Source organism: Podarcis pityusensis (assembly GCF_964106645.2).
Source record: "Podarcis pityusensis genome assembly, chromosome: 4".
NCBI lineage: Eukaryota > Metazoa > Chordata > Lepidosauria > Squamata > Lacertidae > Podarcis > Podarcis pityusensis.
Window position 1 is genome coordinate 24,082,386 of NC_138027.1, and position 12,774 is coordinate 24,095,159.

The 12,774-nt window shown below is 48.8% G+C and overlaps 1 protein-coding gene across 2 annotated transcripts in view; it reads left to right on the forward strand.

The window, feature by feature from the left end:
* Window positions 1-367: 367 nt before the first annotated feature.
* Window positions 368-12,774, forward strand: part of FGF9 (fibroblast growth factor 9) — a 38,842-nt gene continuing 26,435 nt past the window's right edge. Inside the window, exon 1 of one of the 2 annotated variants that reach the window (XM_081003656.1) lies at window positions 368-1,486. In XM_081003656.1, the coding sequence (XP_080859782.1) occupies window positions 1,210-1,486 (277 nt within the window). In that variant the 5' untranslated portion in view covers window positions 368-1,209. Of the gene's footprint in view, window positions 1,487-7,126; window positions 7,219-12,774 lie in introns of those variants that run through there. The other variant, XM_081003660.1, reaches the window with a different exon arrangement.

Below are 12,774 nucleotides of genomic sequence, written 5' to 3' on the forward strand. Positions count from 1 at the left end.
GGGATGGAAAGGGAGCGCCGCCGCCGCCGCCGCTCTGATGCAGCAGGTAGCGTTGCGCGCTAGGACCTGGGCGGAATCCGTGTCCGCCCGCAAGCTGGACTACCTTAAACCCAGCCCAATGCCTCTTCCTGCGCCACTTTTCCCTGCGCGCTTGGATGGAAGAGGCACAGTCGAGAGCCGCAGCTCGGCACTGGAGGACAGCGGCAGCGGCGGCGGCGCGGCACCGGGAGCCCTGCGGAAGCGGCACCTGTTCCCAGGCGAGGCAGCCGAGAGAGAGCAGCCGTGGGACGCGTTGTTCGGCGCGGATCGCCAGCCCGGCTGAGCCCAGAGAGGCACCCGCGGTGCCTCCTCAGGAGAATTCGGGATAATAGGATCTGGACGGCAAAAGTTTTCTTTTATTTGGATTTTTTTAATTATAAAAAAAATCTCTCCCCTCCCTTCCGGGCGGTGGAGAGGGGGATTCGTCTCAGCCAGCCAACGTGAGATCTCCCACCCACCCTGCTCTTCTTTTTCTTCTTCTCCCGCTTTTCTCCTTGCAGGAGTCCATGCTGATGTATGCAGCCAGTTACAGAGTAAAAACAGCGCATGCCTTCCTGGAGTCAGAATCCATAAAAAATCCTGGCGTCGCCCGTGCATCTTAAATATATCTGCCTATATAACAATAATCGGTGCGTGCAGCTCCCATTAGAAAAAAAGCCTCAGGCGGCGAAGTTGCTATGGTGGTGCTGCTCCTAAGCCCCATGGAGAAACTACGGATTTTTAGCCTCATTACGGTCGGATGGGCAGAAGACCCCACCGCTTGCTAAGAGCTGGAGGAATATAGATGATCCCTCGCCCTGGACCCCTCCAGACCCGTCTGATGTGTTTATAAATATGTCCGTGTGCGGCGCTTTCTTAAGACTAACAGCGGCTTGACCTTGAACCTGGGACAAGTCGAAGCAGCAGATCACTTTCAAAAATATATATATCCTACTTATTGTTATTGATGGATTAAAGCAAAGGACATTCTTCCCCTCCATGTAACTACAAGTGGGAGGGGAGAGTGGAGTGGGAGCACGTCCTCCCCCCCCCCCACCCATCCAAAAAAAGGGGGGGAAGAAAAAGATCTCTCTACCTTGGGTTTTTGGGCACCGGCACTACAGTTTTGCTTCAAAAACGAGCTCGCCTTCCTCCCCCCTTCCTCCTTCTCCTCCCTCCCCCTCGCTCCTGATGGCTCCCTTAGGTGAAGTTGGGAACTATTTCGGCGTCCAGGATGCGGTACCCTTTGGGAACGTCCCCGTCTTGCCGGCTGATAGCCCCGTGTTGTTAAGCGACCACCTGGGCCAGGCGGAAGCGGGTGGGCTACCCCGGGGCCCTGCGGTGACGGACCTGGATCACTTAAAGGGGATCCTGAGGCGGAGGCAGCTCTACTGCAGGACTGGATTTCATTTAGAGATTTTTCCCAATGGTACGATCCAAGGAACCAGGCAAGACCACAGCAGATTTGGTAGGTATGGGCGATTTAACCTTCTGGTGGCCGTGGGGCTGACAATGACAGAAGTTGGGTCCTTTTTAAAAAAACCACAACCAAATAAAATAATATATTTTTTTTTTTGGTCGGGAGGAAATGGGATGGAGAGTCGATGCTGAGGATTATTGTTGTTGTTGAAACAGCTCGGAAGAGGAAATGCCTCCGGGATTTGCAGATGGCATGCAAACGGGACACCCCTGCAAGCGTGCAAGTAAGAGTTTTTTCACCAAAGAGCCACAAGTCTGGGGAATAATAATAATAATAATAATAAAAATAATAAAATATTTTTAAAAGAATTGCCGCTCCTCTAGGTTTGTGGCTAAGGGGGCAATAGAGGTGAGCGTAAGGTGTCCTGTCATAAATAAGGTTAATAGAGCCCGTTCTCCCGATGAGTCAGTAATGTGCTTCCCATTTCAAAGCCAGTCGCTATTTTTTCTTAATAGGGAAGGATCGCGGCTTCCTAGGGCGAATGAAGTGCCTCGCACTCTTCCTCCACCTCAACCTTAATACCTGCCTCCGTAGATAGGTCTGGATTGCCCCCCCCCCCAGGATCCCGCCCCTTTATCCTGCCCCCATCACCGTGAGGGATCCCCCTACAGTGAGTGGCTCTTGCCGAGAGAGCTCTCTGCGAATAGCCCCCGCTGCTGTAGGTGCCTGCATCATAAGCCCAGATCTCTTGGTCATTAAAGAAGGCATTCCCTCGCCTCTGTCCCTCTGCTGTGCGCCCACATGCTTGAGCGCAGGTATCCAATGGGAGCTCCACGCCTGCAGGCGCAGACTTCCTTTCAGAGTTATGGGGGGGGGGGGAAGGTGTGTGTTAGAATCGCAGAACCGTAGAGTTGGACGGGACCCCGGGGGTCATCTAGTCCAACCCCCTGCAATTCAGGAATCTTTTGCCCAACGTGGGTCTCGAACCCACGACCCTGAGATTTAAGAGTCTCGTGTTCTGCCGATTTCATTCCCAAGGGCTCCTATTTGTGACTCAGCAGTATAGAGGGGCGTCGGAGGACTTCACGTGGTATTTCCGATGCTGTGGCCACACGCAAGTAGTAGCTTCAAAATGCCACTGAGTTCTTACAACGGGCTGGCGCTGGCCTGATTTATTTTTATTTTTTTAAAAAAAATCTGGAGTTTTTTTGAAGGGGGTCTGGGTGGTAAAATAATGCCACTTTGGGGGGTAGCGGCTGTTGGAAGGAGTTAACTTGTGAGTGAATCCACCTGACAGCACTTAAAACCAGGTCGTAAAAACAAAGTAAAAAACAAAAGAAAAAGAAAAGGTCCCGTGGTGCTTCTCCCCCCTTCCTTCTCCACCGCCATGCTTGAATGCCAGATGTTGAACAAGCTCTAAACTGTGTTCCTTTTATTGCTTTCGAGAGCCGGGGAGATAATGCCGGGGCTCGCGAGGAAGCGATGCGCTTCACAGGGGTCATTGGAGATTCGAACCGGTCGTTACATGCAAAGTCATCCGGTGTCACCCTTCGTTCGCCAGAGGCTAAGGGGGTCCTAAGCGGGTGCTAGCTAGTCCTACTCAGGTTACAATGAATGGCCCTCATGTGCATGAAGTTCAGTAGGTCTACTCTCGGTAGGGCTAGTATTGCCAGCATCTTTTTTTCCGTTCTCTGCGTTGCAATATGCAGTACACGTTCCCTTTTCAGGCCTGGGCGCCGTTTTCTCTTAGGAACACATGCACCTGAAAACGAGAATAGTTCTTGAATGCAGCTGAAGGGAAAGGAGGGCGAAAGTCTGCGAAGAATCCCAGCGCTAGGTATGTAATCTTGAGGGCTGCGGGCGCAAAGCAGCAGAGATCTCCTCGGCAGCTCTCAAATGGAGAAAGAAAGTTGAGGGATTATGCAGAAGTTGGCTTTGCGCTTCTGTAGATATGCGTCTATGCAGACGCACGCCCCTTTTGCTCCGGGGTGGTTCTGCACGCCAGCAGCAGCAGAGGCGAGATCTGGTGCAGGGATGTGCATGCGCGCTCAAGGACGGGGCTGCAGTCTTTACGGTACGCTGGCTGGTGCGAGATCAAAAGCAGGAAGCTCTGGTGCGTTAAGAGGCGAGATTTGCACGCTGTGCTGGAGCCCAGCGGCAGCCCGCGGGCTCACGCCGCTAGCAGGTGTACGGCGGCCGAGCTGGCGCTCCTGCTACCGCGCGCATTGGCCTTGGCAGCAGCAGGAGGGCACTGCAGGGTCCTACACCCCGCCGCTTCCTCTCCTCCCAGCCGCTCGCCTGAGCTGGGCCATCGCACCAGCTGCTGCTGCTCTGCAGAGCTGCAGAAGACCCGCGTTAGGGGGAGGCGGCTCATTTTACATGCGAAAAGGTGGATTTCCCGATACGGTGCGCCGAGAAGAGATGCAGTGCAGTAACAACTATGTCCTTGTAGTTAAGATTCCTTAATATTCTCATTATCTGTTGGAAGATTGTTGCTCTTTAAATTAAGGTGATTCTAAATAATAATAATAATAATAATAATAATAATAATAATAATAATAATACCACAGGCTGCTACTGATTTAAGGGGTGGAGAATGGAGGGATCATTGTCTAGGCCTGCAGTCAGCAACCTGGGTGCCTTCCAGGTATTTTAGAGAATTCTCATCAGCCTCAGCTCCCATCAGCCCCCAGTTGATAGTACAAAATACCTGGAGGGCACCAGGTTGGCAAAGGCTGGTCTAGGGTGGCCAAGTGCAAAAAAGGACAATGCCTGTACTTGTTAATAGTTTGTGGAGTTTTTAAAAATTATTATTATTAAAAAATGTGTTTTGGTAGAGTGCAGCTTATTGTGCAGGGATGGGGAAATGGCTCCTGCTCCTCCTGTGCAACAGAAGTTCAGGGGAATTTGTCCTCATTTGTGTCTGGTTGCCCCATATAGAACTGTTCTGCCACTTACTTGGAAAGGCTATGTGTAGTGGACAACTAAAAAACCTCTGTGATCTCATGGCGCTTAATGTGGTGGGATCCTTACACCATCTGTTCAGCTGCAGCTCTCCCTGCGAGGCGATGACTATTGGATCTAGGGCCGAATGGGAAGGAGAGGCAAGATGGTTTAGATATTGTGAGAATTCTAGTCTGTAGCTAAAGTTGCAAACCTCCCATATGTGCCCTGTATTTGGGCACTGATTTCGCTGGGAGCTAACGTCTGGGTAACTCTGCATAGGCTCAAGCTGCAGGGCCCCACAACCGGCTTTTATGTCAAGCTGTTCTAAGGGACTCTTGGTTTCAGGCATGCATTATTCCGTTAACAGAATGCTGAATGCAGTGTGGATAGAAACTTCTCCTGCTTACATCCATAGGGACATCAAGAGGTCAGGCCACAGTCATGGACAATAAGGCAATTAACGGCCACTAGCCATGATGGCTTTGTTCTGTCTCCACTATGCAAGGCAGTTTGCCCCTGTATACCAACCAGTTCAGCACAAGTAGGGAGAGTGCTGCAGCCACTGCTTGTGGGTTTTATGTAGACATCTCCTGGCCACAGTGAAAGCAGGATGCTAGACCAAGTTTGCGACTGGCCTGATCCAGGTTCTTAAACTACAACATTTCCCAGTATGTCACATGCAGAAAGCAAGCAGCTGCAAATGGATCAAACAACCCAGCCAAATCCATATTCCATAAAATAAATTAGCCTTTGGAATCTTCTGAACAGGTTTCATTGCAGATCTTGAGAAACCAAGGTCAGAAAAGTCCTTTCCATAATAAGCTTGGCCCTTATGCTATCCTTGAACCATTTCAGCTGGTTTAAGTTCTGTACAGAATGCAAAATTAATGCAGCGCCTGCTTAGGTAAGGTATAAAAGGTGGAGAGAGGACTCTAAAAAGGATTGGTTTTTTATGATGGTGGTGGGTTAACTGGGAGCAGGCAGGGCAGACAGGTGACCCCAAAATATACTGCAGCCTACCCAATCCTAAAAATATTGACTTGACATTAGTCCAAGTCTAGTACATTTCAGTGTACTTCCTATTGGGTTACTTTTTATCTTGAGAAGTAATTCCTGTTGAACTACTTGTATCTTGGCATCAACATAAGATGGTAAAACTCTAAAGTAATTATGTTCTAGTTTGCCCTAGAGAATGCTGGGAATTACAGTTATGTTGTGTGCCAAGAGAAGTATGGGCACATCTTGGCTCCCTCACCACTGCAGCATCCTTACAATTCCCAGGTTTGTTTGTTTTTTATTATTCAAGTTGTCAGTTATTTTTAAACCAAACTTCATAATGCATGTGTCCATGTGTCCTTGCATTCCTATGCGTTTCCAGAACCAGCCCCAGGGACTTGTATTTCGGGAGTTGCCCAAAGGCCCCAGCTAATATAGCTGCCCAACACCAGTGCATTTCCGCAACTCAAGGCTACTCAGAAAGTAAGCTCCATTGAGTTAAAGGTCACTGACTCCCAAGCCAGCAGCTACAGGATTGCAACCCTCCTTTCCAATCCGAATTTAGCTGGGTAGCTTTTGGTTCCAGAATAAGAGGAGGCTTCTCCATGCATTTGAGTATTTGTGGGTGGGCGGGGTTTTAAAAGTCATGCTCGGAAATAGGACCCAGGGACCCAGTTTCCTGCTTTGGCTATGCACCCCGCCCCCCACTTCTCAGAAGAAACCTTAGACGGGAAGCCTATTTTAGACACGTGCCAGGGACATGTCATAAATCAAGCTGCACCGGCTCAGGGACCCGTGATACTTTTACCATTTTAACGTCTTCCTTTAAATGCAAGCTCTTTTACGAGATCCAGTGTGGAACGCGATCCCCGCGGGATCAAAGTGGATGCTATCTCTCGGGGGAATGTCGGAATTTATTGGGGATTTTTTTTGGGTGGTGGTTTTTTTTTTTTTTTTTTTTTTTTGCGTGTGCCTTTGGTGTAGGTAGGACATTGACGGTGCAATATTGGTAAACTTAAGGAATTTTGTACCGGGGATGGGGGAAGGTAGCGTTGCTCTTGCGTCAGCACAACCACTGCATAGAGGGAGAAAAATCCCACCCTTCGAGAGAGAGAGCGAGCTCTGCTAAGGAATCATGCTAGTCAACCCTCGTCCGGGTTCCGGCCAGATCCGCTCCCAGCAGAGAAGCAACCGGCAGCACCGGACGATCCCGCCCCCGCCCTCCGGCTAGTTGGATTCACACGCACTCGCGGTCCGCTCAGCAGCAGCAGCGTTAGTTTTCGCCCAGGGGAAGCGTGGGCGGGGCTTTCGCACGTGCTTATGCGCGTCACGGACCCGCTATAAACGATCGCTTTCCCATTATTTTAAATGGAACGGTGCATAGATCCCCGGCGGAGCGCGGGCGTCTCCGCTCCCCAGGTGTCGTCACGCGCCGGCAGCTGCGTGTCCTCGAGCGACATGCTGCTGCAGAGGGTCCTTGCAGCGCCCGCTTGCAGTGCACCTGACGAGTCTCGGGGCTGCAATCCGGAGGCACGCTGAGCTGCGGAGCAAGCCCTGCTTTCCAGTTCATTTATATATAGGATAGGATCCGGCTGCTGCAACGGAATACTCCCTCCCCCCCCCCCTACTTCCCCGGGCTGGGCGCCGCTGCCGTAAAAAATCCTGTGTTGCTGCTGCTGCTGCAGAGAATGACTCGGATAAGCAAGAGGAGCGGGACCTGCAGTACTAAAGCAGCTTCTTCGGGCGCATCCTGCGGAGAAAGGAGGGCGACCCCCCCTTCCTTTGTCCAGCACCTCCTGCTCCCCCACCTGGCCGAGGCCTCTGGAAAAACGCAAGGGGTAAAATGTAGCAGCCTTAGGACCCGGGAGGGTGAAGGCAGGCAAGCCCCTCCCTCTGGGGAATGACCCCGCTTAATTGCACAATGTCATTGCAATCTTTAAAACCGATTTCTGCCTTCTCCTTTCTCACCGCCCCCCAACGCCCTTCTCCTTAGTGGGTAGGAGTGAAAATGCAGCTTGCACTCTTCTTCTGTTGGTGCCCCCCCCCCCAGTGGCTGGGGCAACCCAGGCAGATGGGTGGGGTGCAAATAATAAGACTGTTGTTAAACTTTTAGCCTGCTCTACCTTGCAAGGTGTTTGGGAGTAGCTTGCACAATTCCTTTTTTAAGGACTTGTGAGGTCAGTTAAACTGAGTGAGGCCCAAGGTCACCCAGTCAGCTTTGTAGCTGAGGGAAGAGTATTTGAATCCAGGTCTCCTAGTCCAGGAATACCAGCCACTGCACAATGCCATCAGAGGCTTTCTTTGATTCTTTACACCAGGGTTGGAGAAACCTGCAGCCCTCCAGATGGTGTTGGACTACAACTCCCATCAGCCCCTGTCAGCATGGGCAGTGGCCAGGAATTATGGTGACAGTAGTCCAGCAACATTTGAAGGGCTACAAGTCCCCTACCCCTGCTGTACATGGTTTTCAGTTTTCAACATTTATAGAGCGCTTGCTTTTCAGAGCTCTTCTTTAGCACAACCAACCTTACAAGGTAGGTTATTAATTCCCAGTTTTATGGGTGGCGTGTCCACTTATAAAATTGGCAAGCTGGAACATTGCAGAAGAGGGTGGCCAAGATGGTAAAGGGTCTGGAAACCAAGCCCTGTGAGGAACGGTTGAGGGAGATGGTTGTGTTTAGCTGGGAGAAGAGGGGACTGAGAGGAGATACAATAGCCACCCTCAAAGGTCTAAAGGCTGTCATATGGAGGATGAAGCAAGCTTGTTTTCTGCTTCTCAGGAGGGTAGGACCCAAACCAAAGTTACAAGAAAAGAGATTCCGACTAAACATCAGCAATAACTTTCTGACAGATGTTCAACAGTGGAGCAGACTCCAAAGAGAGGTGATGGACTCGCCTTCCTTGGAGGTTGATAAGCAGAGGTCATGCATGATCCAGTTGAGATTCCTGCATGGCTGAAGGTTGGACTAGATGACCGTGGGGGTACCCTCCAACTCTACAATTCTATAGTTCAGTCTAACATTTTAGCCTCTAAGCTTTAAACTCATTGTGGCAAAATGCTGCTAAGCCAGACCGTTTCCTCTCCCAAGTCTTTTTAGTGTAGCCTTACACCCAGGAACTTTGAATGGGACTGAGTATGTCTGAAAGGACAAAGAGAAATGTCTACTCTACCTATTTTGCTTTGACAAACTAGATGAACAGATGTTTCTGGAATCCCATCAGCTCTGGCCAATATGGCCTGTGGCAAGGGACGATGAGAGTTATATTCCAATAGGCTCCTGAGGGCTACAGGTCCCCCCACCCTTGCTCTAGAGGAACCCTGTATGCAGATGGAGCAGACTCAGTAGGTTTAGCTCTTAAGCGCAGTGCTTTGCTTCCACTCAACTGATGGCTGCCATTCTGCTGCCTCCTCTGGGGAAAGCACTGCATACAAGGGCACTGGTGCAGCAAAAGCAGAATCTACCTTCCACCTCTGGTCCTGAGTCTGCACTAGGTGCTGGGTCCATGTTCAATATGTGAGGTCCAATGTGGAAGTGTTGGAAGTTTCACAGGGTGACCTTGGGCAAGGCATGTTCTCTTACACCAGGCTTCATCAAACTCGGTCCTCCGGATGTTTTGAGACTACAGTTCCCATCAACCTTGACCACTGGTCCTGCTAGCTAGGGATCATGGGAGTTGTAGGCCAAAAACATCTGGAGGGCTGAGTTTGAGGAAGCCTGTCTTTACACTAACCTACCTCCTAGAGTTGTTGTGAGGATAAAAGGGGTGAGCAGCATGTAATGTCGCCTTGATCTCTCTGGGGGAATGGGGCCATATTTGCCCCATTCAAACTGTCCCTGTATATATATTTCTATATGCACACACCTCTGCTTGCTCTGATGATGACCAAAACTTGGCACTTGTGTGTATAGCGCTTGTGCTTTTCTGTAGCGCTACAGTTTTCTTTAATAAAAGGCGCCAGCTAACTTTCAAAGCCTCGTGCTGTTCTGGAATAGGAGCCAGCCCTTTGGAAAGAGGGGGCGATTGGCAATTACATATCCTGTTAGCTTCAGGGAGAGTTTGCCGTACCTGCGTTTTCCAGGCAAAAATCCCTGGACGGGAGAGAACTCATTCTATATGATGGCAAGGGAAAGTGATGCAAAATCCCACACCTGCACAATGTCCTTCTCCTGCAGTCTGTGACCTTCCATGCGTAGCTTGTGACTCCAGCTCCGTTTGCACGTAGGTGATGATGCAGCAGCGACAGCCTCCTTGCAAAGGCTGGGGGGGAAAGCTGAGTCCTGCTGCTGCAGATGAATTGCAGTAGCTGTTCATAGGTGGTGGGCAGGCACTCTTAATTTAAGTCTTTAGAAAGTGCCTCCTGTGGCTGGTAAGACAAAATAGGATCACAGCCATCACTGGCAGGATATTTTTGTTCCAGCAAGCTGGGGATGCCCAGTTATGATTTTTATAAATTTGGGCAGCATAGGTTGGCCATTGAACAAATACTTTTTTGAGTCTGTGCACAAACTAATAAATTTTATTATGGCATAAGATTTGGTGGACTAATGCCCACTGCGCCATATGCATGTGTTAAGAGCTTGTGTTTTATTCTGTTTTTATTGTGTGCACTACTTTGATGATTTTATGTTGTGAAGCGGTCCATTAATTTTAATTACACCACCATCAGTAGGGGTGGAAGGGGCCCATGACTTGTAACTTCAGTCCTTTTTACTCCTTGCTGAACTGACCTTGCTAGAGTACTCATTGGTTTGTGATTTCTGTAATTTGAAGTTACAGAGAATGCTTTTGAATTTCAGCTTATGTGGGCTTATGGCAAAGTGTCAACAGGGCCGATGATCTTCTGATTTTGCATATTAAGTGCATGTGCATATGCAAAGTGAGGCCTAATGGATTTAATAGTATATATCCAGGATGCAAATTCTGTCCCCTTGTTCTTCATCAACTCAGGCTTCTTGCTGCTTTTACTATTTTTTATTCTATTCAATTATTCCTATTTATACTATTTCTATAGCAATAGGATTTTGGTTTTTTTTAAAATAATGGCAACAGATGACCTTTCAACCTGATGAGAACCCAGGGCCCAAGATTCCCTTGCACCTATTGCACCCCCTAGAAAATCAGCCTGAGGCTCAAAGTTAACTTACAACAGCATTCTAACATTCAAAGGTGTGTGTGGATGTTAATTAGACAATGGAAGCTTGTATTGAGGTGTTATAGCTCATCCCATTCTCCAAACTTATGTCAAATAACAAAATAAAAACAGCATACCAAAGTATTATATTGAAACCAAATAATACTATTCATGTGCATTTGGTTGGAAATGATTTCCCCTGCCTTCAGTCAGGCTTATTCCTTATGAGCATGTTTAGGACAGCAACCTAACTCAGATTTGCATCCCAGCTTCATATTAAGCCAAATGAACTCAGTGGGACTGCCACTTGCTTCCTAGTAAGTTACTTTAGGGTTGCAGCCTTTAAAAATACCAAAAAGCCCTCCTCTCCGATCTTTGCTGGCTTTGCTTTGAGCCCGTTGCCAAAGCCAACCCAAACAGGAAGAGCTTCTAAGAGATACTTTCGTGCATTTCTAAAGGACCAGCCACCAAGAACACCTTGGTTTGAAGCAGGCTCGATAGTATTGCTAAGAAGGCTCCCTTGAACTTAAGAATTGCAGTGGGATGCAGATTGCAATGTCGATCTGCCAAGAAATCCCACCATGCTCGTGGCTAACCTCCCCCATGCATGGGGGTGTGTGTTGTGGTGACATGCGTTTTCTTTCTCTGCTTGGCTTGTAGAAGAATTAGTGGATGGCACAGTAGCTATAGCTCCAAGGCAGCAGGTTGGATCCAGCAAAGTTATATCCAACTAAGCAAGTCAATGTTAGTTAATTTCAGTGGGTTTCTTTTAGTGCAAATGGAGCCAGTGATAATGGCTCCATACCACAGTGTGTGTTGGTTTCCCTCTCCATTGGGCTTTTCACTTCCATCACAGGTGATGTGGGTGGCGCTGCGGTCTAAACCACTGAGCCTCTTGGGCTTGCCAATCAGAAGGTCGGCGGTTCGAATCCCCACGATGGGGTGAGCTCCCATTGCTCTGTCCCAGCTCCCGCCAGCCTAGCAGTTCGAAAGCATTCCAGTGCAAGGAGATAAATAGGTACTGCTCCGGCGGGAAGGTAAACGGCGTTTCCGTGCGCTCTGGTTTCCATCATGGTATTCCGTTGCTCCAGAAGCAGTTTAGTCATGCTGGCCACATGACCCGGAAAGCTGTCTGTGGACAAACCCTGGCTCCCTCGGCCTGAAAGCGAGATGAGCACCACACCCCATAGTCGCCTTTGACTGGACTTAACCATCCAGGGGTCCTTTACCTTTACCTTTTTACTCCAGTGTTGCATTTAAACAGTTGCACTGGTGTATCTAGCAGTGTGAAAACACAGGAGGGGCTTCCACCATAACCATATTTGTAAATATCTCCTCAAGGCCATTATTCCCACCAAATTCCCTGAAAGTAGGTCTCCAGCCCCTTATGCCACCCCAATACTACAAAAAACAAAACTTGAAGGTTCATTTCTTGCCCCCCCCCCCCGCTAGTCACTGCAGGAACTGTCGAGAGAGAAATAGGTAATATCAACAAAAAATAGTCCCCCACCCCGAATAATACAAAATTAGGAATTTGGCAGAAGGAAACACTCCCCCTCAACAGTGCATGGTGAAATTATGGAATTTTCTCCTGTAATGACGGCCACTGACTTTCATGTCTTCAAAAGGGGATTAGACATATTTGTGGGGCATAAGGCTAGGGCTCCCCCCCCCAGCTGGAACTCACTGGAACTTAGTTTGGGCACCTCTCAGGTGGGCGCCATTGCCATTTTAAGAGAATGAGGGAGGTGTTTGTGGTGAGATTCTGGCATTTCTTTTTCCAGAAAAGTAGCACTGGATATGGCTACCCATGGCTCACAGACAATGTCCAAAGTGCACTGTACATTTAAAGCACTCATACATCACTTTTAACAGCCCCCCCCAAGAATCCTGGGAACTGTGGTTTGTTAAAAGTGCTGAGAGTTGTTAGGTAAATCCTCACAAAGCTACAGTTACCAGAATCCTTCACAAACTGCAGTTTCTAGGCTTCTTTGGGGGAAGCCATGACCGTTAAAGTCATATCTGAGTTCTTTAAATGCATGATGTGGGTGTGAGTTGCTAGAGCAGAGAGGGCTCATGCCTTCATGCCCCACTGTAGGCTTCCCAGAAGTATTTTATTGACTAGATAAGCCTTTAATCTGGTCCAGCAGAGCTCTTCTTATGTGCATTTTGCAAGCTTTTTAATTCTCGGTATGTATCCAGTCCCATAAACATTGCTGCCTCTTATACTCAGCCTAAATAAAATGTGTTCCTTTTTTAT